The sequence below is a fragment of the Pan troglodytes genome, chromosome 6 (assembly GCF_028858775.2).
Source record: "Pan troglodytes isolate AG18354 chromosome 6, NHGRI_mPanTro3-v2.0_pri, whole genome shotgun sequence".
Classification (NCBI taxonomy): Eukaryota; Metazoa; Chordata; class Mammalia; order Primates; family Hominidae; genus Pan; species Pan troglodytes.
In genome coordinates, this window is record NC_072404.2 from 30,517,526 (window position 1) to 30,543,019 (window position 25,494).

Here is a 25,494-nt window from a genome sequence, read left to right on the forward strand (position 1 = left end):
CTTCATTTCTATCTTTACTGAAAAATTGAAGAGCAATACCTTGCACTCTCTTTTGAGGTTATTCTTTTTATTTGTTGCAGTGATATGATGCTAACTAATTTAACATGTACACAGTAAGCTCTGGGGCTGGAAGCAAGGTCATGCAGACTGAGAGAGTGCCTTATCCTGTAAAACCTTACAGCAAAATGACACTTGAAGAAAGTTTATTTTCACATGTAAAATTTTGACTGACAAAAGGAACCTACTACTTTAAACAATGGTTTTATTAGAACATGGTCAGCAAATGTATCATGCCTCTGCAAATTTTAGTGATGTTTAGAGATGCCTCTAAGTTTGCAGTTGGAGGTTTTTGTGAATAATCAACGTGCTTTTAGAAATGTGATGTGATCCTTAGGGTACCTGTTTTGTCTGTTGTGTTGAGAACCAAACCCATTGAACAACTTAAAAAATTGGGAAATAATTGTCAGCTATTTTGTATACATACACACAAAATATATACATTATATAATATGTATATTATGTATTATATAATATATATTAAATGTTTTGTATATTTTTTACATATCTGTTTAAAAATGTACTTTGTTTTTTTTGTTTGTTTGTTTTGAGATGGAGTCTCTCTCTGTCACCCATGCTGGAGTACAGTGGCGCGATCTCAGCCCGCTGCAACCTCTGCCTCCTGGGTTCATGCGACTCTCGTGTCTCAGCCTCCCAGGTAGCTGAGATTACAGTTGTGTGCCACCATGTCCGGCTAATTTTTGTATTTTTAGTACAGATGGGGTTTCACCATGTTGGCCAGGGTGGTCTCGAGCTCCTGACCTCAAGTGATCCACCCCCCTTGGCCTCCCAAAGTGCTGAGATTACAAGCATGAGCCACTGCAGCTAGCCAAGAAGTGTACTTTTTGTTTAATGATTACCGAAAGAAGTTCTCCTTTAGAAGCATTGACTTATACAAATTCCCACATTCACCTCAGTTAATATCTTCCTTTAGGATTCTTGGATAATAGAAATTCTTCCTAAAACATACTCAGAGATGCAGCTCATTATTAAATTAAGGTAACCACATTCTGTATTGTTGCTAGCTTTTCATGTAAACATTATTCACACTTTAAAGGATTAGGTGTTTAAATATTGATGGTCATCTTTGTCTGGTGTTAGGTGCCAGACACCTGGCTGCTGAATTTGTTTTTTCCCTCACCAAAGTTGTCATTTGGAACACCAGCTGGGAGGACTTCGAGGGAAAAGAAAATATATGACAATAGGCAGTATTGACACATTGTTTAAAATCTTTTTCACAATAAAACAAAACACCCAAGTTGTCATATTGTTAAAGTTGGAAATCTATAGGTTTTTCTTTTTTTTTTTTTTTTCTATTTTTGATTCTAGATTTCATGGCCAGAACACAAATTCACGTTTCTTGTCCTAGGACAGGGAATTGGTGACAAAATGGATTATACTATTTTAATAACAGTGGAAACTTTCAAACTACATGTGTTTACACCAAATTCTTGGCTTCTCAAAGCAACATGAATTAAAGCACAGTATCAAGGTGATGCCCTATGACTTAATGTTTCAACACACACTTGAAATTTTAAGAGAAATTTCAGTTCTTCACTCAGGAAATGTGCTGTATTCTCTAATGTACTTTCATGCTGCAGCATGGAGCCTCTTTAAACAGCTTAGGGATAATTATAGCAGCACAAGAAGTTTATCTGCAAAATATTTCAATCATCTTGGTACAATAGATGACTTTTACATCATGTATATTAGCCTTATGTGATATAAAATGTATTACTTAGAAAATATACTTAAAGGAATTATTTCTATTATAAATGGTATTCATGATTGACTACTTAATTAATGCACATTAGATTTCTCCTAATATAAAATGAAATGATGCAGTTTAGTTCATTTCAGTCTAGATGCCCGTGCTAACAAGAATACAGTTAGATAAGTTCATTGTATCTCAATGAAGAATCATTGAACTTGAAACCCAAGTCCCAAATGAATCTGCAGGAATGAGCAGTGCTCTGCGGGGGCAAAAAGCCCCAGAGGTCCCAGGGTTCTTCCTAGGTAATGAGAGTATAGCTGTGATCAAGGAAATGTGAACTTCTCTTTTGGGAAGATCTGTGATAATTAGCTTTATGGAAGAGAAAATGGTTTAGAGTGGTGTTGAGCAATTGTTAAGAGTTGAAATAGACACACACATGCATGTGCTTTTGGGAAACATGATGTGCCAACGTATTAATGTTCCTGAGGGCTCCTTGTGGATAGGTCAGTGTCCACATTTCAGCACTCAGGGCATGACTGTACACAACCTAAGACTATATATATATATTTTCATTTTCAAATGTACAAATACCCATAGAGGTGATGTGCCTGGATAAGTCATTTAACCATAGCTTAGTGAAATAAATGTGATGGCCCTAAAAAGTAGAATTTTCACTTTCATTATAGCCATGCCTTTATTATGCAGTCTCCATTTCTGTGTGATATTTGGTAATATCACATGTCAAATACATCAGGACTTTGTTTATTTTGGCTAACTCTAACTATACAGTTGCTGAACATAGCTTTCTGAAATAGAAATTATAAGAGAAACCCAGTATGCCTACAGCATTAGTAGCCTAAATCCTAGATTCTAGAATCCAATAAATTTATAGTAGTTTTTAAGAAGTTTCCTTTAAAGCAACAAATAGATTATTAAGGCAAATTTAGATAATAACCCAAGTTAGCAATAAAACCGTGTGACATTATAGATTATGTCCAGATACTAACTGCTTTGACCATAATATCCCAATGACAATAAAAAATGATCCTTGGTTTAAAAATTATTAAATGGTACTTATTTTTATGTATAGCAAGTGTCATGATCCCAGTGACTGGAGTTGATTTTCAAGGTGGATAGCCATAGAGTTAGGTAAAATTATTTTGAATTGGCAAACTAAAGATAACAATTTTGAAAATTGCTCAAAATAATAATCTACTTAAATTTTACTTTTGTAACTTCTGAAACAGTACTCCATTATCCAGAAATCACAGGCTAGAGAGCCAATAATTTTGTAGTAATGAACCTTAACTAAACATGAAAAAGGCAATCCTGAAGTTTTATGTACATAGATAGCAGTTCATTTTTTAAATGTTTGAGTTGCCATATATTATGTGTGTGTGTGTGTGTATATATATATATATACAGCTATGTGTATAATATGTAAAATTCTCCCAAAATGTATGAATATAAAACTGAATGTATTCATTCATGTAATTATAACTAGCATTCTAAAATTTTTAATTACTCCCATTTCTTTGACATTCTGAAACTTTTTTTAGATTGTTTTAAAAGGCTCTGGTTCCACCTTGAAGCTGATAATCTTTCTGAAAAATATATGAGAAACTCAGAAAGTAGTCATTATTATAATAAATTTAATTTTCTTAGGGAAAAAGGGCAGGGTTCTGGATGGAAACCCCTTTGGAAATTCTTATTTAAACTTTTGAATGAATCTTTAATATGATTCAGGCTGAGATTATGATACCTGCCCTTGTCTTATTTCAAGAGGTTTGCTGTGAGAATTCATGTAATAACATCTGTAATGTATTTGGAATTTTTGGGAGAAATTCATTCTTTTAAATAATGGGATTATTGTATATAGTACAAATGAATACTCACAAAATTTAAGAATACATTTGACTAATAATTGAGCATCTTGTCAGTTTTTATGCAAGCATATATTGTATACCTGAGGAAGATGACAGTTCTATAATTTTTTTAAGGTAAGGTTATTTTTAAATTGCATTTTTGTTCTAACGTTTTGCAATTTATATTCTTTTTAAAATATTTCCCATAATTCATCATGCTACCTTCTGTGTTCTTGGAATGGTTTTTGAAAAATGCAGAGATTCGAACATGAGTCCTTAATATACTAAACAGTGAAAGAATGATGATATCTCATTTCTAAAGTAAGCATGGTTCACACCACTTTGGCAATACACTGCAGTACTTTTTAAAAAATATTCTCTAGTGATAAAAGTAAAGACAGGGTACTGGCCAAGATCCTAGTTCTGACTTCTGACTGTGTGATCTTCGATGAAATTTATATTTCCCTTTATCATTACTATTCTACTTGTTAAGTAAGGCTAAGTTAATATTTGTCTTCGCCTTAAATTCTAATTTGTAATTTGTAACTCTGATGTGGTAACTGTGATATGCTGAACTGAAAAATCCTTATTAGGCTACTTTATCTGTTCTCTTTTAGTTATTTTAAAGTGTGCCTCTTTCTGAAGTAATGTAGTGAATGGTGAATACTTTTCAGGAATTCTTCCAGTTTTAAAATAGCCCCAAAGATACAGTTTCAGCTGGTGGAAGGTCTGTTCTGCTCTCTTAGTCCTAATCAGAAAGTCCCTTTTATCTTATAATCCCATACTAAATCCAAACCCTTAGCAAATCCTTGCTGCCAACCAGACCACTCACAAATCAAACAAAATGTAAGCAAGCAATCCAGTACTCGGTTACACCAGAAGACTCTGATCTTTGCCCCCGAAAACTGTCCTACTTTATCCTTATACCTGAAATCACTGCATACCTGAAATCACTGCAGCCCTATTGTTTTACCCATACCATTAATTTAAAAAGGCATCTATTTCTTTATAGAAAGAAACATTCACAGTGAGGTCTTAGTTTGTGAACCTCAAAATCCAGATATTAATCCACTTTAGTTATTACTTTGTAATTGCTTCTCAGTCATTGGCTGATAATGCAATGGTGTGATAAATTTGACTTATCTCCACATACAAAAGTCGATCAGAAGGGATAGTTCTCTTCCTTTTTTTCCCTCTCCTACTGGCTCTTACTGTTTTCTAATCTCCAGTGTAAATGGAATGAACACATCTATAGTTAAGGTAAATGCCACCAATCAGAAGATTGAGTGATTTACTGCTTGTAAAGCAACTGTCTTTGAATCTTATGAAATAGGTGGTGTTGCTACCACAGAAGCCAAAAAGGTCTTAAAATTGGAAATAGATGTCTTTATTGTACTTCAGCCAACAGCAAGCCAGGGGAAGAAACATACATAAATATGACAGGTCATATATGAAATTTGGCTCTCCTCCTATCAAAGTAGCCTAGGAGCTTGGAGGAAGCCTAATTAACTAAAACAGGAAAAAAGCATACTCATCTGATGTAAAAACTCATCAGCTGTAAATTACCAACATTAAACCAGAAGTCATTACCAGTTAAAATGTGTGGTTTTCATCTTATTCTTAAATAGGAGAGGTGGACAGTAGTGTAAGTAACATTGCTTTAAAGACATAAAGCTTGTCCTGGTAAACATGGTCCAAATGAGAAATGCCTCCATCTTTTCAGGTAGAACCAGATTTCAGGCATAGCTTAGCTACATCTGTATTTGAAATACAATAAAAATATTTCTTATGTCTCTGTATTCTCTTTTAAAAAGAACTGCTGACTGGCTCCTGTCTCTTCAGTAACACTAATTTTTTTTTTTAAAGAAGTGATATGTTGGACTCTGTTGTAGAAGAATGAGCACTAGTATTCAGCAACAAGTGCAATTTCTCCATGTTATGTTGAGCTCTGTTGGAGCCTATGGTGAGTATTTGATGTGAAAACCTTGCTGTGGGAATTTTTTATTCTTCCTTTTCCCCCCACGCCAGTTCGTTTTGGTAAGTCTTTTATTTGAACACAAGACGCATGCTTTTTTAAACCTCTAGTTTTTGAAGTAACTGTAGAAGAGAATCTCTAAAAAAAAAAAATTGAGGGCAGAATGCTTGTTAGCAATCTGAAAATCAAAGCTGAACAAGCTGCTTAAAGTTTCTGATTAAGAAGTTTAAAAAGAAAAATTAATTGCTACTGCTTTCCAGGTAATTGTGTTATTAGTTTCTGTATAAAAGAAACATTATTGCTGTTGTATAAATAAAATTTTCCTGTAGTACAATTAAGTATTGATTTTTCAGAAACTGTCCCTATAAATCTTTTCACATATTTCCATGTGCTGTCCAAAACAAAAATTATTGAAATGTCTAATCTGTGAGATTATATACTCCTGGTAAAATATTTTTGCATATATAAAGAAATATTTTTACTATTGGAAAAAAGTGTTTCATTTATAGGTAGAACTAAGGTTTAGAGATAATAATGGAGGATATCTGATTAGCTTTGATAATTTTTTTTAACTGTTTGCATTTTTTAACTTTTAGGTTTGGGGGCACATGTGAAGGTTTTGTTACATAGGTAAACACGTGTCACAGGGGTTTATTGTACATATTATTTCATCATCCAGATACTGAACCTGGTACCCAATAGTTATCTCTTCTGCTCCTCTCCCTCCTCCCACCCCCCCCCCCACTCAAGTAGACCCCAGTGTCTGTTGTTTCCTTCTTTGTGTTTATAAGATACTATCATTTAGCTCCCACTTAGAAGTGAGAACATGCAGTATTTGGTTTTCTGTTCCTGTGTTAATTTGTTAAGGATAATGGCCTCCATCTCCATCCATATTCCTGCAAAAGACATGATCTCATTCTTTTTTATGGCTGCATGGTATTCCATGGTGTATGTATATATCCCTTATTTTCTTTATCCAATCTGTCAGTGATGGGCATTTAGGTTGATTTGTGTCTGCTATTGTGAATAGTGCTGCAGTGAATATTTGCATGCATGTCTTTATGGTAGGAAGATTTATACTCCTCTGGGTATATACCCAGTAATGGGATTGCTGGGTCAAATGGTTGTTCTGTTTTTAGCTCTTTGAGGAATCTCCATACTGCTTTCCACAATAGTTGAACTAATATACACTCCCACCAACAAGGTATGAGTGTTCCCATTTCTCTACAACTGTGCCAGCATCTGATAGTTTTTGACTTTTTAATAATAGCCATTCTGACTGGTGTGAGATGGTATCTCACTGTGGTTTTGATTTGTATTCCTCTAATGATCAGTGATATTGAGCTATTCTACATGTGGTTGTTGGCCACACACACGTCTTCTTTTGAGAAGTATCTGTTCATGTCCTTTGCCCACTTTTTTAAGGGGGGGGGTTCTCTTGTAAATTTAAGGTCCTTATAGATGCTAGATATTAGACCTTTGTCAGATGCATAGTTTGCAAATATTTTTTCCCATTCTGTAGGCTGTTTACTCTGTTTATAGTTTCTTTTGCTGTGGAGAAGCTCTTAAGTTTAATTAGATCTCGCTTGTCAATGTTTGCTTTTGTTGCCATTGCTTTTGGTGTCCTTGTCATGAAATCTTTACCTGTTGCTGTGTCCCAGATGGTATTGCCAAGGTTGTCTTCCAGGGTTTTTATAGTTTTGGGTTTTACATATAAGTCTTTAATCCATCCTGAGTTGATTTTTGTATATGGTGTAAGGAAGCGGTCCAGCTTCAGTCTTCTGCAGGTAATTTCTTTTAAGTGATAACAGTCTTTGTAAAAAGCCCCTAAAGTCATTTAGTGTTTCCCACCTAAATAAATAAATTGATCACTTGCCTCTACAACAGAAGCCCTAATCATTGTTTTCTCTATTCCAGTCCGATTTGGTGGTTTTCAAAGACACACTCAAGGAAAGAATTTCAGTGTTGGGGAAGGTTAAAATATAGGACCAAGAAAACAAGGCTTCTGTGCTGAGATGGCATGGAATACTCTTGACCATTTCCCAGCTAGCCAGGAATGAAAGAAATCCTGGTGAGAAAGAGAATGAACCGACCCATTCTGGCACACAGCTCAGCACTGCAGCCTGCAGTGAGAGAGGACTTGGGCCCACCAGGCTGACGAGAGACAGAGGTGTGGCACTGGGTGCATGCAGGAAGCCTCCTTCCAGACAGGGCCCTTTGCAACTCTTGCCCAAGCTAATTTCCAGGATTACCTACCTCATACTTAAGAAATTGCTAGTACAGTGTATCTCTGATGTCTCCAGAGGAATTAGATGTTATCTTCTTCATTCTTCCATCTTATACTACCTTAGTTTTCTATCACAACCACAAATTTACCAGCTTAAGAGAACACAAATTTATTATCTCTTCTGTAGGTCTGAAGTCCAACACAAATATCACCAAGCTAAAATCAGGGTGTCGGCCGGGGCCTGTTGGGGTTCTTACCTGGAGATCTGAGGAAGAACCCGTGTCAGGCTTGTGCAGGTTGTTGGCTGACTTCATTTCCATGCAGCTATAGGACTGTGGTCCTTGTTTCCTTGCTGGCTGTCAGAGGGACTGCGCTCTCCTCTTGCTCTAGTCCCTTCCATCTTCAGAGCCAGCAGCAGCACATAGATTCTTTCTTTTTTTCTTTTTTTTTCGAGACGGAATTTTGCTCTTGTTGCCCAGGCTGGAGTGCAATGGCGCGATCTCGGCTCACTGCAACCTCTGCCTCCCGGGTTCAAGTGATTCTCCTACCTTAGCCTCCTGAGTAGCTGGGATTACAGGCATGCGCCACCACACCCAGCTAATTTTTTGTGTGTGTGTATTTTTAGTAGAGACGATGTTTCACTGTGTTGGCCAGGATGGTCTCAATCTCTTGACCTCGTGATCCGCCCACCTCAGCCTCCCAGAGTGCTGGGATTACAGGTGTGATTACAGGCCACCGCGCCCAGCCAGCACATAGATTCTTTCTACTGGCCTCACCTTTCCTACGTTTTCTTGAGCCAAGTCTCCTTCACTGCCTCTTCTGCCTTCTTTCCTTTAAGGGCCCACCGACATAATCCAGGATAATGTGTCCATGTCAGGTCCATAACTTTAAAAGCATTTGCCAAGTCCCTTTCTGCCATGTAAAATAACATACAGGTTCCAGGGACTAGGTCTTGGACATCTGTGAGGAGTCATTAATGGACCAACAACACTAGCTATGTCAGTGGTACTCCTTTCATCCATTTATGAAAGAGAAGTGGTCCTCTTATGAATGGAAATATCAGAATTAAGGGGGCTGTCTTGTGCTATTCTAGGAAGTATTCCTTTTATTTACTGTTTTCCAGATGACCTGAGCTAATAGACTTGTTTGCAAATCTAATTATGAAAAAGAAGTATGGTTCTTGATGTCAGTAGGGGCACTTTTTAAAAAAGATTTAATGAGAAAGTTGGAGATACTATCTAGTTAGAAACCTCCAAAGATGATATCTCCAACTTCCTCATTACATCTTTTTCAAACCTTTGGAGGCCCAATTCCACCTCACTGCAAGCACACCTAGCCTTGCTGCACCCACATCTCTACAGGTGTCTGCTAAGATGCCTGGCAGTAACCTCAGGCTGGGAACAACTGTAGTAGCATAAAGCTACCTCCTTTTTAATAGCTAGTTCTTAAAACACAATCCAGCATGTCAACTGGCTGGTCTTAGAACAATTGTGAAACAGCTAGATTCCTGACTGTTTGATGTAACCCAGACTTTCGGCGCTTGCTGGGATGGCTTCTTTCAATGTGAAGTCTTTCATTTTGTCTGTTTTTTAATTTGGAGGATAAGACATACAGAATTCTAGCAGGAATAGAAAGCTAGAAAATCTTCCTCTGCCTCTTGTCTCAACCTCTAAGTTTCTTTCTCCCCAAAGGAGCCACTGTTAGATTTCGTGTGAACTCTTTAAATGAAATTTTCCATTAATATTGATAACATGTATACATCTATCTTTTTACACAAGTAGATTCATATTATACCTTCTGTTTGCAGTTTGTTCTTTTTACTTATTTCAGAAAACCAGACAGACAAAAGGCAGGTATAGTGCCACCATTTTAGCACAACTGCTTTCACTTTTGCATATTCCTTTCCAGTTTGTATGTAAGGCTTATTTCTGTATAGCTGCTGCCACCATGTGCCATTTTATAGCCTCTCCCCCAACATATAAGCATTTCCATAAAGAGTCTCATTTTTAGTAGTGACGAAAGGGTTATTTGCTTTATTCTTCCTTGTTAACCTTCATTAAAATCTGAAGGGAAGAAAGGGAATAAGTGGATGATGTTGCAGGGAAAAAAGAATAGGTGCTGTATGATATGTTTCCAACAACTGCTACCCCTCATCCCCAGTGGCTCAGATCCTGTCTATGGAATCAGGGACACAGGGAGCCAGTCCAAGCTATTTATAGAAGGACATCAAAACAGAATAAAAAGCAAAATAGACATAGTTCAAATTTTCCTTTAATAGAATACCCAGAATACATAGGAAATCAACATGTGCTAGACATAGAATTAGTATGTTCACTGAAGCAGGGCAAGGTCACATAAAATGCATATAGCTAGGGTCCCAAGCAGGGGTGTGTTACTATTAGATTTTTTTAAAGTTTAATTTTGTTCAGCAGAGGAATATACTCTAGGAGCATTTACAGTTCATTTTCAGTCATCAAATAACATACATCACTTCCAAAACGTAGCCTCTTGTGTGCAGAGAAATTGCCTTCCCACAGCATTCACAATGTAAAAAGACCTTTTGGATTAAAGGGTCAGACTCTTTCTTTGTAACAAAAAGTGGAATGCAAGTGACAGATGGACTTATTATTGTGCAGAAAAAACGTCTGAATGTATGCTAAGAATTCTCCGCCCTCCCAGCTCTTTACGTGCTGGAACCTAACTCAGATGCTGGGTCACCAGCACAGGAGGGCCTCTGATAAGGAAAACTGTTTAAAGAGTACCTGGTGGCTAAAAGTCAGGTCATTCATCATGCAAAATGTCACCACTTCTTAAACTGTTCTGTAAATTCATTTCATTGGTCAACTTTTAACGTGCATATGACCTTTAACAGTTCTGAAAAATAGCCTTGGCCAATAACACGTACTTCTAGTTCACATATGACATCATGAATGTTCTCTGCCTAAAGCACAGAGTCCATTCAGGGTTATACAGAGAAGCAGTGGGAAGACTTTAGAGTCCTTCAGAATGACAGCTTTCACAGATGACTTCAGTCTCTCCAGACTAATGTCAGCTGAGGCAAACAAGCGCTGCACAATCCCAAACCTTTCTGCATCTTTCAGGGGAGTCAAGATTGGGTCTTCAAGATCAGATACTCCATCATCAGACAGAGCACGAAGCTGAAATGACACATTTAAACAAATTCACTTTTAAAATGTCCTAAAAAATCCACATTGGATAGTAATGCACTTGTAGGTAATTCTGGGGGAAAAAACTTTTTGAGATGGAGTCTTGCTCTGTCGTCCAGGCTGGAGTGCAGTGGCGTGATCTCGGCTCACTGCAACCTCCAGCTCCCAGGTTCAAGCGATTCTTTTGCCTCAGCCTCCCGAGTAGCTGGTACAGGTGTGCGCCACCATGCCCAGCTAATTTTTGTATTTTTAGTAGAGACGGGGTTTCACCGTGTTGGCCAGGCTGGTCTCAAACTCCTGACCTCAGGTGATCTGCCCACCTCGGCCTCCCAAAGTGCTGGGATTACAGACATGAGCCACCACGCCTGGCCAACTATGTCGTTTTTTAAATTTCCCCAAATAGAGCAGGAAAACCCTTGAGGTGTAACATGATATATTTGACCTCAGGCCTGATTCTATCCAATTTGTCTAGTGTCCTCTGTCTGAATCCCTACTCTCCAAACTCTACTAGTCCCATTAACTCCAGTACATTAGAAAGGTTAGAATGTACTTTGGTCATACATGCAGTATGCTTAGTTTTTGTTTTACTGAAGATATTAGAACTTTCTTATATCTATCTTTGCATGAACTCCTCAAAGGTAGGTACCATAGTTTAGTTTAGTTATCCTTCCTGCCTCAAGAACCTTTTCCCTTGTTATTCCTTCTTCCAAATTTCCCTATTGATCTCCCCTTCTCATCACTCAGTTGTCAGCTGAAATGCCACATTGAGGGCCTTTACCAATCCCTTTCCATCTAGCTACCCCCAGCCCCAGAACTCAGCCTTATGTTACTCCATTATGTTGTATCCATAAACTTACTATATCTGAAGTAAGCTGCTTGATAGTGTTTAGTCACCTTCCCTTATTTAACCCTAAGCTGCTCGTGAGAGCAGGGACCTTGTCTGCCGTGCCTACAACACAGACACTCAATGTGTTCTTCACCGAGGTCACTTTGGATGCTGCTCTAATTCCACTGCTCAACACATACTTGAAATATTTGATTTGCTTTTAGGGTCTTGATCTGTACCCGTAATATTTTACAAATCTTAAGCAATTACAAATTTACCAGTAGATTTCATTTTGAAACAGGCATTCAAGATCTGATTAATAATGTAAGTAGTAAAATTTTAAATTAAATTAAAAATGAAATAAGCCTAGAAAGTTTGCCTGAATTTTAAGAAATCTGAAGGGAATCCAAAAGAAAAAATTCCAGAAATGTCCTGAGCAGTGGTGACTATCCTGAAAGTCATGCAGCTTGTCCAGGTAGACTGAAGGGTAGCACTCACTGGAATGTAAAAGTACTTGTGTGTTTATTATCAAAATCAGCCTCACGAACCTTGTAGATTCGCCAAATACAACTCACACAATGTAACCACAGGCTTAACGTTACCATAAGGCTCAGACTGCAAACTATTGATTGTGCTTTAGAGAGTAGATTAGACCTGCTCTTTAAGCACAGCATCACACCCCAGTGATTTAAGGAGGACCCCCACTGGCGCAGGCTGGAGACTGTCAACAGCATGGCAGGCTCCCTGTCCTTACCACCTGGTGGATGAGAGCTGTGCAGCATTCGGCTTTCTTCTCTAAATATCCACCACCCCCTTTGCCCATAGGCATTTCTAGGTATAAGGGGGAAACGGTGACCCAGAGGGTGGTGGAGTGAAGTTAACATTCTCTACTGATTCTAACTCACCCTTTCACCAGTTCTTGGAAATGTGTTAGTGTATCTGGCACTGTACTCCCAAAAGCCCTTCAGAAAGCCTCTCAAAGTTACCTTGGCTACTAGACAAGAAAAGACAGGGCTGCAGATGGATTTTGTGCCCTGTTTTAAGTAAAACCCTTAAAGAAACATGACACTCAAATTCCTTCAGGAGGCAGACACCTCGATGTCTTAAATAGAGCTATTGCAAATCTGAGGGGAGGTATGTGAAGATACCCAGGAAGGTCTTTACAGAAAAAGGAGGTCTTTGACTGTGTTGAGCAGCTGCCAAAAGGCAGAATGTGCAGAAGCAGAATACCTTCCATTCTGAACTCCGAATGTGTTCTGGCTGCTGCTCTTAGAACACCAACAGAGCAGAACTTGGGGGTAATACAAATGTCCTAGAGCTGATCTGCAGGGAGGAGGACAGCTAAGTGTGAGTTTATCACAGAAGGGGTTAGATAACATGGGCTTGGCAGGATTTTCTTTTTATTTGCTTCAGTTGCAGTTGATGAGTCTGTAAATACTTGGGAAGGACTAACTTAGTAAATGCTGAGCACTCAGTTGCTGCAAGAGGAGCTGAGATCTGAAAGCAGAGCTGTTGTTTTGCTCATCATTGCATACAATTAGAATAATGGCACGTATTGTTTCCATAACCAGACTGTGCCACCAGCCTTTACCCTCAGCTGGCCCAGGACACACATGCTGGCACATTTTCAAGTAGTTCCATTTTTGCAGTCAGTGGACAAGCATGCATGTTCCTCTGGGCCTGTGGAATCTTTCAGTTGTGATACCTGATCTGCTCCTTGGAATGATGCCGTGCTGCATAGTCTTCTAATGTCTTTGCTATGCACAAAGGCACCAACCACATTACTCGGTGTTCCCAGAGTAGATGTATACCAAATGTCAGGGTCCTGTCTAGGCAGTCTGCCCCAATACCTGCTTCCCAGATCTGACAGCAGAGCTCTGAGAGATGATCCTTTGGGCCAACATAGCAGGTTGGCCTTGGACTTTAGTAATTAGGCCTTAAAATAATCAGACCGTGTGTGCTCAGCTCCTCTGCCCCAGGCTGAGCAACATCTGCAAAAGCTACACAAGACTAGCTGCCCCATCAGGGTGGCTTCAGGGCAACCTGTTGGTGGTTCTTTCTACTAATGGCTCAATCTATAATTTAAAAAGGAAAAGCTTAATCTTGACTCTCTAGGGCTAAGCTCATCATTACCTAACTCATGCTCTTAGAATGACATTTCCAGAGGGGGCACCAAGCTAACGATATTCCTGAAAGTGGATGAAAGAAGCTATGTCTCCCTGGGACAGATCAGTCCTGGATACCTCCCTGGCAAATCTGCTGCAGAGCTCAATCAAACCAGTCTTAGCACAAAACTGCCATTGCAAATAATATGGTGTCAGGCCCCTTTATTGTAATGTAACACCAAACCTTGGCCACAATTCTCTCCAAACAATGGGAAAGGTATAAGAGTTGGAGTCTAAAGACAAGGATGAAGTCCTGGACCTGCTAACAAGTTATTTGGACAAATCATTTTCCTCTGGGTCTCAGTCTTCCCATGGGGTGGGATGTGTATAAAAGTGGGGTTAATAACAATACTTACTTAATCTGTCTTGAAGAGCTGTTGTGGATAAGTCCTAGAGGTGTTTTACCGGCTGTTGGATGTCTACCCCCTCATCATTTCCCCATTCCTATCCATTCTAAGGTCCCATCTGGGAGGTTACTTACCAAGTGGCACAGTGTGGGAATGATCTGGAGTTTGCAGCAAGTGCCCAGCAGAGCTGCTGCATTATCTGGCATTTCTGCAGGAGAGAAAAATCACAGTCACAGTCCAAAAAAACAAGTCCATGGGAACAGAGCCAGCCCCTGGATGGCACCTAACTTATATTTTAGTACTTTCCCGCCAGCCAGGCAGGGGAGGTACTCAGCAGTTGTTGAGTTAGTGAATGAATGGTGCTAAATGGGCAGCAAAGACCTTGTAGAAAACAGATGTAGGAACCCAGCTGCCAGCTCTGCATTCCACAGAGGATACTCCTTGACATTGAATTTACCAAATGGAAAGAACTGCCCAGACTCTGGGGGAAGGAAAGGAAACAGCATGGAAAAGCAGACCCTGCCATCTGGTGACAGAAGAGTGATGTTTGAGACCCTCCACACATTCAGGCTGCAGCCTCAGGTACACCTCTCTCAGCCTCAGTTTCCTCATTTACCATAGTTTTGTTTTTGCATATGTCAGAATACTGTGTAAACTATAAAGGGCTCTACCCCATCACCAATCATTCTGGGGAGGAAAATGCAGTGTAGCTTTATCAATGCAGTGTGGCCTGAGGCCAGGAGCAGCAACAGCAGAAAGGTTGGAGCAGAGCTGTGCCAGGCTAGGGGCTGCACCAGAAGGGCCCTTGCCAAGCCCCAGGGAAGGGAATGCCAGATCAGTGTTATTCAAAGTGGATATTAAACACCTCCCAGGGAAAACACAGATACAGTTCTTAAAAGGACCATAGTCCCTTGGGGGTACAAGCTTTGAGCTGAAAAGGCAAAAAAGAATGAGTCACCTGCTGAATCAGGTAGCCGAGGGACTGGTTAGGAACTCAGTTGTTCCTGCCATGTATTAGCAGCCTTATTTGTAAAGACAGTGTGTTGTTGAGGTGTGACCCAGAGAGTACATGGCTCGTTCTCAAGAGAGAGTGTAGGTTATTAAGGGGGTGGGGCAGCAGCCAGGGGGATGCTTCTTTCAGAGAACCTAATGTGGTATTCAAATGTGTATGCATTTGTCTGAAGAGAAGATCCACAGTTTCTCAAGTAGTCTCTTACCCCAAAGCAGGAAGATGAAGACGGAAAGCCTATGTGGCCTAGCGTATCCAGCTGAGCCTCTGTCCCCAGCCATCTCATCTGCCATTACTGCCCTGCCTTCACTTTCCAGGGTGGCTCCTGGGACCCAGGTAACCATCATCCTCATCTCTTATTCTTGGAAATACCTGAGTCCCATATTACCCATTTAGCTGCTATCTTGAGTGCGGTACACTAGGTGCTAGGGGCACAGAAATGAAAGAACAGCATCTAAATTACCGAGCTTACCCACTAATTTTACTACTTGACTCTGATTTCCTGGAGGGCCAAGACTTGATATTTACCTAGCACTGCCTAAAACATAGTATAAGCTTGTTAAATGTTTCTTGAACTGAAATTATTTTGATTGCTCTTCCATAACCAATTGTATTTTACAAATAGAATCCAAGGAGTTGAGACCTTTGGAGTTGCTTAAGGTTACAAAATAGTGGAGGAAGCTTCCCAGGAGACAGGTCACATGTGGGACTGAAGTGCTGAAAACAGCTATTAGCCAGAAACTGGTGTGAGGACCTACGAAGACCCCATTTTCTATTCCGGCACTTTCCTCAGTTTTTAAGGAGAGAAGATTATATTAAGAGGAAAAAAAAAAATCAACTCAGAAGGGCGGAGGATTAGCAAGAGCACAAATGGAAGGGCTGTATGCCAGCCTGGCCTCCACTGGGACTGACATATAAATGAGATCACAGTTCAGAAAAATAAAGGGCAGGATTGGTTGAAAAATTTAGACATTGCCAGCTGCACCTAAAGATTTCACTACCTCTGAGTTTCCAATTCAGAAACAGCAAGTCAGTCTCACATTATGTGTCAACTGGGTGGCCTGCTGCCTGTGTGCAAGCTTGCAGAGATTTTTTTTTTTTTCCAAGCTGGACTGCAATGGCGTCCATAGTTCACTGCAGCCTTGAATTCCTGGGCTCAAGCAATCCTCCACAGCCTCTCAAGTAGCTGGGACTACAGAGGTACACACCACCATGCCTGGCTAATTTATTTTTTGTACAGATGAGGTCTTGCCATGTTCCCTAGGCTGGTCTTGAACTCCTGGGCTCAAGTGATCCTTCCACCTCACCCTCCCAAAACGCTAGGATTACAGATGGGGGCCACCACACCCAGCCAGTTGCAGAGAATTTGATGCTGTGTCTAGGCTCAAGTAGAAGGGGACTGTGGTGCTTTCATGATGCTGGCCCTGTGTTACCTACTTGGCATCACTGATCCAGGCTATTGATAGAAATGCTGCAATAAGTAATGGGGTATATGAAGAAAAGACCTCTCACAAGTCGGAGAACTCTGGCCTGTGTATTAGCTCTTGACAGAATGCCTGTTCTGAAAGACTCTAATACCCGGATGTTAACATTGGGAGAAAGTCTCTAGTGGAGTTCCGCAGGGCTCTGTCTTATGTCCTGTTTCAGTTTACCAGTCAAAACTATATTTATCCATGAGTTGGAACAAGACAGAGCATATATTTATCAGCACATAGAGTTGGGAGAGGCATTCTCTCAGATTAATTCTTTAAAAACTGAAGATTACTGGGTCTGTTTCTGTGTGGTGCTAGGGAGGAACCCTGAATGTATCAGAAACTATGTGTCCTGACTAGTGTCACCATGAAGGGAAGCTGTGGGGACTGGTTTGCCACAACTGGCTTTTCTGAGAGGGAATAGGAAGCCCAGCTTCCTCGTGACAGGCACTGTGGCATGGCGAGTTCCGGATGGGAGGGGTACAGAGGTGGCAGAGATTGTTCCACAGTAACTGGATGGCTGCTCCCCTGGGAGGCCATTTCAGGACCAGTGCAGAAGCTGTGCATCTGGGCCCAGCCACAGCTCTGCCTCCCAGCCTAGTACATTGGATGGTTGAATGCTCTCCACAGCCCCCTTGCCCCAGACAGGAGCACGCAGGGTGGGGAATAACAAGTTTGCAAAGATCAGAAGGACTGAAATGCTGGAGGAGAGCAGTTGGCAAATGAAAGTTGCTGCCACTCAGCTCTGCTGGGACTCCGGAGTGAACCACAGCCTGTCAGGGAGATGCTTGCTTTTGTAGGCAAGGGGGCACCCACTGTGGCCTTCCCTGGGGGAGGAGGGAGAAGGGCCCTCCGGGAGAGTAGGGAGGCTTGTGCTGGATGGAAAGGCCCCCTTCGGTCTCGAGTCTGTGGTTTCCCATCAGCCTCCCACCTCTTACCCTCCCTGTACCAGAAGGGAAGGACCTGTATGTACCATATCTTCCACAGTTACCACCTCTGTGTCCCCAGAAGCATAGATAGTAGGCAAAGCATTTTAAAGCAGCAGCAGCCATTTCTTTCATTTTCTTTTCTCCTTACCTGCGAGGGCACTGACCAAGAAGTAGGCTGTCATAAACAGCTGCTTGCTGCCCGCATCCTCGGGGCCCGGACACCCACCCTGTAAGCTGCACCCCACCAGCTGCAGGAAGGCCACAAGGTCCTGCTGCTGCCGGGGCTTCAGCTCCCCCAGCACCGCCACTGTGGGTGAGAGGCCGCTGACCAGGTCATCACACTGTAGGGCAGGGAAGAAGAAGGGTCATGACACAGCTGGAGACCAAGCGCCACAGCTGGGGCCTCCGCTCACAGTACACACAAGCCCCAGCCCTTCCCACTCCCCCGAGGAAAGTACGACCCGCAGCTCTTCTCTACGTTCTGAAATTGCTAATCCTTGGTGGCTACATTTCACTGACGGGACAGTAAGCTGAACCTGGCCCACGAGGGTTGGGGGCGTACTTGCTGGAACTGTGGCATAGAACCTTCCAGGGCAGGGTCTGTTGGGTAGTGCCAGGGACCAGAAACAAGTGGTTACACAGAACTGGGGAGGGCGATGTTCAAGCATCGTCTTGTCTTGGTTCTCATGCGTTAAGCTAGGCGCTCCAGCCCCCGGCCACATTCCCACCGGGCACTGGGCAGCTGCATCTGTCCCCACAGGGCCTGCTGTGGAGTGAGGCGACCCTGCTGGAGAGCCAGTTCGGACCACCCCGCCAATTCTGCACCACCCACAGCCTTGGTGTCCAGATCCGATCATCTGAAAGCTTGACCCCACCCTCGCCACCAGCCGGGCAGCTTGCTTCTCCAGCATTTGACAGGGCAGCTGAGGCTCTATCCACAGGGTGCTGGCCTGACATTTTCCTCTTGGAAGAAGTTATTTTCGGAAGTAGAAGTCAATGGGCTTTTTAAAACACTGTTCTCCCTGGAGCTGAGCTCCCCACCCTCTAGAATGCAAATGTCCTGGGCTGTGGGACTGTTTCAGTAACATCTAGAATGCAAATGTCCTGGGCTGTGGGACTGTTTCAGTAACATCTAGAATGCAAATGTCCTGGGCTGTGGGACTGTTTCAGTAACATCTAGAATGCAAATGTCCTGGGCTGTGGGACTGTTTCAATAACAGGTTCCATCACTGATACCCAGGCTCTTTCGGCACAATCTAATTTCAAGAGGGAAAAATAATATGAACACTTCCCTGGAAACCATAAAGCACTAAATCAGTTATTCAAACTCCCTGCATAATATAATAGAAAAACAAAAGAACAAAAAACAAAACTGTAGTCAAAATCAGGTTTATAAAGCCTCAGCCTTAAGAAAGGGAGGACACAGAATCTGGGTGGCTGGAGGGTTGGCAGCTTGTGTGGCTCTCACCATTTGTACAACTAAGAGTTAAGGAACTTGACCTCCCCAGGATATCCTTCTGCTGCAAAACAGAACAGTGCAAAAGCCTATTTATTTCTCTGTTCTAAATGGAACAGGCTGACTTTATAGATTCCACCACACGACCCCCTTGCAGTAGTCTGAGTAGTGGCCCCCCAACATATGTTACCTGGAACCTAAGAATGTGACCTTAGTCTTTGCAGATGTAATTAAAGTAAGGAAATCAAAATGAGATCATCCTAGATTGGGGTGGGCCCTAAATCCACTGATGGTGCCTTTATAACAGACAGTAAAGGAGAAGACACACACACACACAGAGGGGAAGCCCACATGGAGACAGAGCAGAGGCTGGAGTGCTGCTGCCATGAGCCAGGAACACTAGGAGCCATCCGCAGCTGGAAGGAGACAAGGCAGCAGAATTCTCTCCTAGATCCTCTGGGGGAAGTGTGGCCCTGCAGACACCTAGATTTTGGACTTTTGGGCTCCAAAACTATGAGAGAATAAATTTCTGTTTTTTTAAGCCCTCAGGTTTGTTGAGGCAGCCCTAGGAAATTAACGCCTCCCTCTACCAGATGCCAGCTACCTGTCTGCACTTAGAAAACGCAGGACCCAAGAGTCAGAAAAGAGACAGCTGTAGCGAGAAAAGGAGGTGGGGGAACCTTTAACACAATTCCATCCTGCCTCGTCCCCTGTTCCAGAAAACCCCAGTGAAAACACTGCCTTGAGATGTCTCAGGGCTCACCACTGGTTCCAGGACCATGAGTAGTTCATCATCAAATAGGACCGCCTGAAAGATGTCACTCAAAGCTGTCTGTCGTGGCTCAGGCAGCTCCGCAAATGGATGGAAATTCCTCTCCAGGAGCAGGGTCGCTGTGAAAACAAAGCACACCCAAGTCTCATGACCGCGATGCACATCTCATGACGTCGGACAGCAACTCCTGCTTTTTATACCTAATCGTCATCAGTTCTTTCATGGATATTCCCAGCTGCATAGTCAGTCATGGAACTCAGAAATAAACATCAAGTTACACGCCACCCTGCATATTTTTCAATAACCAAAGGGAGGGAGGAGAGAGAGAGAAAGAGGGAAGCCAAGTTTTGTATTTCAAGCTTCACTCTTCTCTGATGACTCACTAAACATTAAGTCTAATCAATTATTTTCTGGAAAAGTTATTTAAATTCTTCTTTAGCATGACTTCTCTAGAAGTAAATTATCAAAGCTGCATTACTAAACAAGTCAGTGCTTTTACAATGCTTTAGAGCCATACAAATGCCAAAATACATTATTTTTCATGTCCTTTCTTGTAGTACATTGCAGATTTTCTATCCTTTAATATTTAATGCCCATTTTTAAAGGGGCTGGCACCCTATTTTCATGGCAAGCACAGCTATTCTTTTTCTAGCCTTTGCTTCTTCATGAGTCCTCAAGCTGAGCACTGAGTCCCCGAAGCTATTCCCTCTGCAGGATGCTTAGGGGCCTCTCCCCTTAGAATCTCTTTTCCTTTCTTTGTTTTTTGGTTTTTTTGTTTGTTTGTTTTTAAGATACTCAGAAGCTTCCTGTAAATTAAGTCTAGTGGAGATTTTATTTTTAAAGATTTGATAAAGGTTTCGTATGCAGGGATGCACACTAATACATCAATGTACCACCCATGAGGATGGACGATTCCAACTAGCAGTTGTATAAAGCCCCACGCAGAGGAACACAGAACATCAGTAACCAACATATTTCAAAACTCTGCTATACACACAACTGTCTTTACCAGTCCCAGCCTGAAGAGAGAAGCTGTCCTGGTCGGTCCAGTCGCACACCCAGCTCCCACTGCACCCCTGCTGACCAGAATGGCCAACTCGAAGGGTGGGCCTGTAGGCAGGACAGAAGGAAGTTGCAGCACGGGACTGCCTTCTGCTCCCCAGTGGCTGCAGGGCCATTTTGCTGTGGTTCTAACCCACAATGACAAAATCCTTCAAGTGGCAGCTGAAAATTGCACCCACTTATCCATCTCAAGGAAGCCAAGATAGGAAAGCCTTATATTAAAATTGGGCCTTTGTTGTCATTTCTTCAAATACGGACATTTTTGCTACAAAAGCATCCTGGTTTGGGACTCATCGAAGCTCCACAGATGTAGTCACCAGGGCTTCTGTGCTTACCCTCCAAGCCAGCGCGCACACGGAGCGGTTCCTAGCTCTTTGTGCTAAGCTCTCACCTATTTGTTTCCCCTTTTCCTTGCCCATCTCCTCCTATATGCTGCGCCCCCACATCCCCGACAAAAGAAACCAGCTTTCTAAAGCACAATACGCTGTGAGGAGCAAAAGGAATTGCTGCAGGCACATCCTGGGCATGGCCCCTCTTCCTCTTTGGCACCATGCAGTCCATGCCATGTGGATAAAGAGCCTCCAAGAGAGCATTTTGCAAGGCTGACAAAGCATTGCTTGTCTTGACAATGAAGCCCAGAATATAACAAAACAGATGCAAAAACGGGTTCTCCATCCTCGCGGCTGATGAGCCATTCTTAGTAGTCAACAGGGCTTCTGTGCTTACAATGAAAGAAAAATGCCAAGCCCCTGACTGACTCATTCTTCAGTCTCCGACCTCTACCCCATGGAGCGTCATTCTCCCCACCCTTCCTAAAATACAGCACCCACAACCTGGGGCTCCCTAAGATCCAACCGAGGTGAGTCCTGCCAAGTGGACTGGGTCTCGGCGGCATCACCTCTCTTCTCATATGTTTTCTGTGAGTCACTGAGGGGTCACTGATGCTGAAGGCCACACCACCTCTTGGGATACAGGGCTCAGTTGGCCCTCAACTGCCCACTACTCCTGCCCTGCTGGCAATACCTTGCTTTAAAACACTTAATGGTCCATCCTGGGAAGATATCCCATGCGCAGCATCTGGCATGTCTATGAATGCAAACTCTCGAAAGACCAGGGGGTCCAGGTAGACAGAGTCAATTCTCTTCTTGTTCTCGAAGCCACCTTGCTTCCCTCGGAGAAGGCAGAACTCTGTAGTGCAGGAGAAAAGGACAAGTTAGGTAAAGTTGAGTCTAAGGTGTGCCAACAAGTCTGGACAGGGTCAGCCCAGCCTTGATGGCACATCTTAGACGTAACTCAGTGGAGCAGAAGACCCATCCATCTTCCCCATAAAATTCGATCCCTACACACATTATGTTGCTTGACCAAAAGCCCAGCCACTTCCAACAAATAAGGAAATGGCTGTTCTTACATAAAGCTCCCTAATATATACTCTCTGAACAGGCTGGACACAATCTGTAAAACATTGGAAATATTATTTTATCCTGATTTGAACAAACTGATTCTAAACAGACAAATGAAACCTGACATGCACAAAACAACTAGGAAAATCTGAACACTGATAATATTTTAAAAGTATTGCCAGTATATTTAGGTGTGATTATATTTTTAAGAAATCAATGTTTCTATAATATATAGAATAATACACAGCAATAAAAAATAAAATACTGATGTCTGCAATTATATGAATGAATTTCACAAACATGTTGAGTGAAAAATGGCAAACACAAAAGAATACATTCTCTATGAATCTATTTCTACGAAGGCAAAGCTAGTCTTTTTTCAAAAGCCTTATCATTTCAAGGTACTAAAATATTTACAGATGAAACAATATAATGCCTAGGATTTGCTTCAAAATAATCCAGCAGGAGAGGAAGGAGATGGTGAAGTTATGGCTAAAACATGAATTGCCCTAGTCACTGAAGCTGGATGGTGGGCACATGGGAGCTCACTACATTATTCTCTCTACTTTTTAACATGTGGGAAATGTCCATAATAAAAAGGTTTGCTTTTGGTTGTTTTGTTTTTGTTCTTTTTGAGACAGAGTCACTCTGTTGTCCAGGCTGGAGTGCAGTGGTGTAATCTCAGCTCACTACAACCTCCGTTTGCTGGAAGCGATTCTCCTGTCTCACCCTCCCGAGTAGCTGGGATTACAGGCACCTGCCACCACACCTGGCTAATTTTTGTATTTTTAGTAAAGATGGGGTTTCACCATGTTGGCCAGGCTGACCTCAAGTGATCCACCTACCTCAGCCTCCCAAAGTGCTGGGATTACAGGTGTGAGCCACTGCTCCAGGCGATAAAAAGTTTTTTAAATAATAAAAAGGGCCGGGCATGGTGGCTCACACCTGTAATGCCAACACTTCGGGAGGCTGAGGCAGGCAGATTGCTTGAGCCCAGGAGTTTGAGAGTAGCAACATAGTGAGACCCCGTCTCTACAAAAAAATTTAAAATGAGCTGGGCATGGTCACACATGCCTGTAATCCCAGCTGCTCTGGAGGCTAAGGTAGGAGGATCCCTTAAGCCCTGGAGGCGGAGGTTGCAGTGAGCCAAGATCGCACCACTGCACTCCAGCCTGGGCAATAGAGCAAGACCCTGTCTCCAAAAAAAAAAAAAAAAAAGGCAAAGAAATGTTTTCTCAAACACTTCCGTATTTGAGAACCCAGCTAAGGTATCTAAGGTGTAGATAAAAATGTAAGTTATTACGTCCTTGCTAAGCAGAAACAGTAAATGAGCTCAAGAATTAGCATTCTCTTTATGATTCTATTTACTAACTTGTGTACGTAAGCAAAGGCTATGGAATAAAAATGTGGCAGGGCCCCGTATTTGCTGAAATGTAGAAGGCATGAGTATTAGCAAATATTTTCATTTGCTTGTGGGCATTAATGATGCTCATAAAGATAGAATGGAAAAGAAAAGAAGAATGGCTGTCTAAAGACAAAGGAAACGATCCCTGGGCTTTACCCACCTGGCCTACACCAGCATTCAGGCTGACCCTACTCCTCCACACTTTGCGCTTAGCCACAGGGGTGCAGGAGTGTGAACCAGCACCTAGGTCATAACTTTGTTCCCTGAGGACAGGAGCCTTGACCATTCACACAGCCTCAAATTCTGCCAGAAGCCCTGCCAGGTCCCCAAAATAATGTGGAACCAACTGGCATTTTAAGAATCCACAGCACCAACCACACACCACACTCTCACCTTCACCCATGCATAGCTCCCTGAGGGCGCCACCAATTAATTCCTTCATTCTTTTCATCCATCCATCCCCAGCCAGCCAGCCAGCAAATATGCAACAATGTAAATCTTTAAAATTCCCTATACCAGGCCCCGTGCTCACAGCCACAGATACAAAGGACTACAACCAGGCCTTGACGATGAGTGTGGTAAGAGTGGGGACAGCGGTTGAACAGGGCTGAGGCCAGAGTGACCAGCGGGTGGAGGGGAGGAAAAACATCTTTCCTTCTGCTCATCCTAGGTTCATGGCTGAGGCCCCTATCACAACAGACAGATTAACAAGAGAGGCCAGGCACGGTGGCTCACACCTATAATCCTAACACTTTGGGAGGTCGAGGCGGGCGGATCACCTGAGGTCAGGAGTTTGAGACCAGCCTGACCAACATGGAGAAACCTCGTCTTTACTAAAAATACAAAATTAGCCGGGCATAGTGGTGCACGCCTGTAATCCCAGTTACTCAGGAGGCTGAGGCAGGAGAATCGTTTGAACCTGGGAGGCGGAGGTTGTGGTGAGCCAAGATCGCACCATTGTACTCCAGCCTGGGCAACAAGAGTGAAACTCAGTCTCAAAAAAAAAAAAAAAAAAGGGAAAAGCACGCAACTTTACCGAATAGCAGTTTTACATGACATGGAAGCCTTCATAAGAAAATGAACATGTGAAAAAATAGTTAAATTTGAGTACTTTTATGCTAGGTTTGAGGGACAGTGGTGGAGAAATGTGGCAGGGCAGAGCATATGATGGAAAGGCCATTCATCCAGGAACTCAGCAAGGCCTGTCTCTTCACCTCTCTGTGTCCTGTGTCGGGAGACACGGCTGCTCCTTTCCTCCAGGCAGAGGGACGGCGCCTCTCCCCTGAGGGTCTGTAACCTGCATCAGGGTAAGGTTGGAAAATCCTTCAGAGGTTTTATGACCTGCTACAGGGAGAAGAGTGAGGGGAAGGTCACAGTGACCTTCCTGCTTCTGTCATCTTTTCAAATTCCTTCACTTTAAAATATCTTAGGACTGCATGTCCTGAACCCCGTCACAGGGAAGGAGAACCAGAAAAGCCATCTGATGGTTGGGCAGGAGCAAAAGAGGCAGAGAGCACGCCCAGAGAGGCGCAGCAGGCCTGGGGGTGGGAGAAGGTGTGCCATGCCCCAGACCTCAGTGAGATCACGGGGCAAGTGGCACTGTGACCAGAGGGAAGGCACGAGACCCATGCTGGGCTGGCCCATAA

At 42.4% G+C, this 25,494-nt stretch overlaps 1 protein-coding gene and 1 long non-coding RNA gene across 4 annotated transcripts in view; one reads left to right on the forward strand and one right to left on the reverse strand.

The window, feature by feature from the left end:
- The first annotated feature begins 991 nt into the window (after nt 1-991).
- On the forward strand, nt 992-20,264 carry LOC134810526 (uncharacterized). The gene is made up of 5 exons (XR_010158814.1): nt 992-1,056; nt 5,503-5,599; nt 14,455-14,925; nt 15,568-15,688; nt 19,752-20,264. It is a non-coding gene; the product is annotated as an uncharacterized LOC134810526 (long non-coding RNA).
- GSDME (gasdermin E) overlaps nt 10,092-25,494 on the reverse strand; it is a 59,615-nt gene continuing 44,212 nt past the window's right edge. For all 3 annotated transcript variants that reach the window (XM_003318356.6, XM_001159685.7, XM_063815265.1), the window contains 5 exons: nt 22,067-22,231; nt 19,973-20,100; nt 17,902-18,094; nt 14,478-14,551; nt 10,092-10,996 (listed from right to left, as the gene is read on the reverse strand). In XM_003318356.6, coding sequence (XP_003318404.4) covers nt 10,763-10,996; nt 14,478-14,551; nt 17,902-18,094; nt 19,973-20,100; nt 22,067-22,231 — 794 coding nt within the window. In that variant the 3' untranslated portion in view covers nt 10,092-10,762. The remainder of the gene's footprint in view (nt 10,997-14,477; nt 14,552-17,901; nt 18,095-19,972; nt 20,101-22,066; nt 22,232-25,494) is intronic.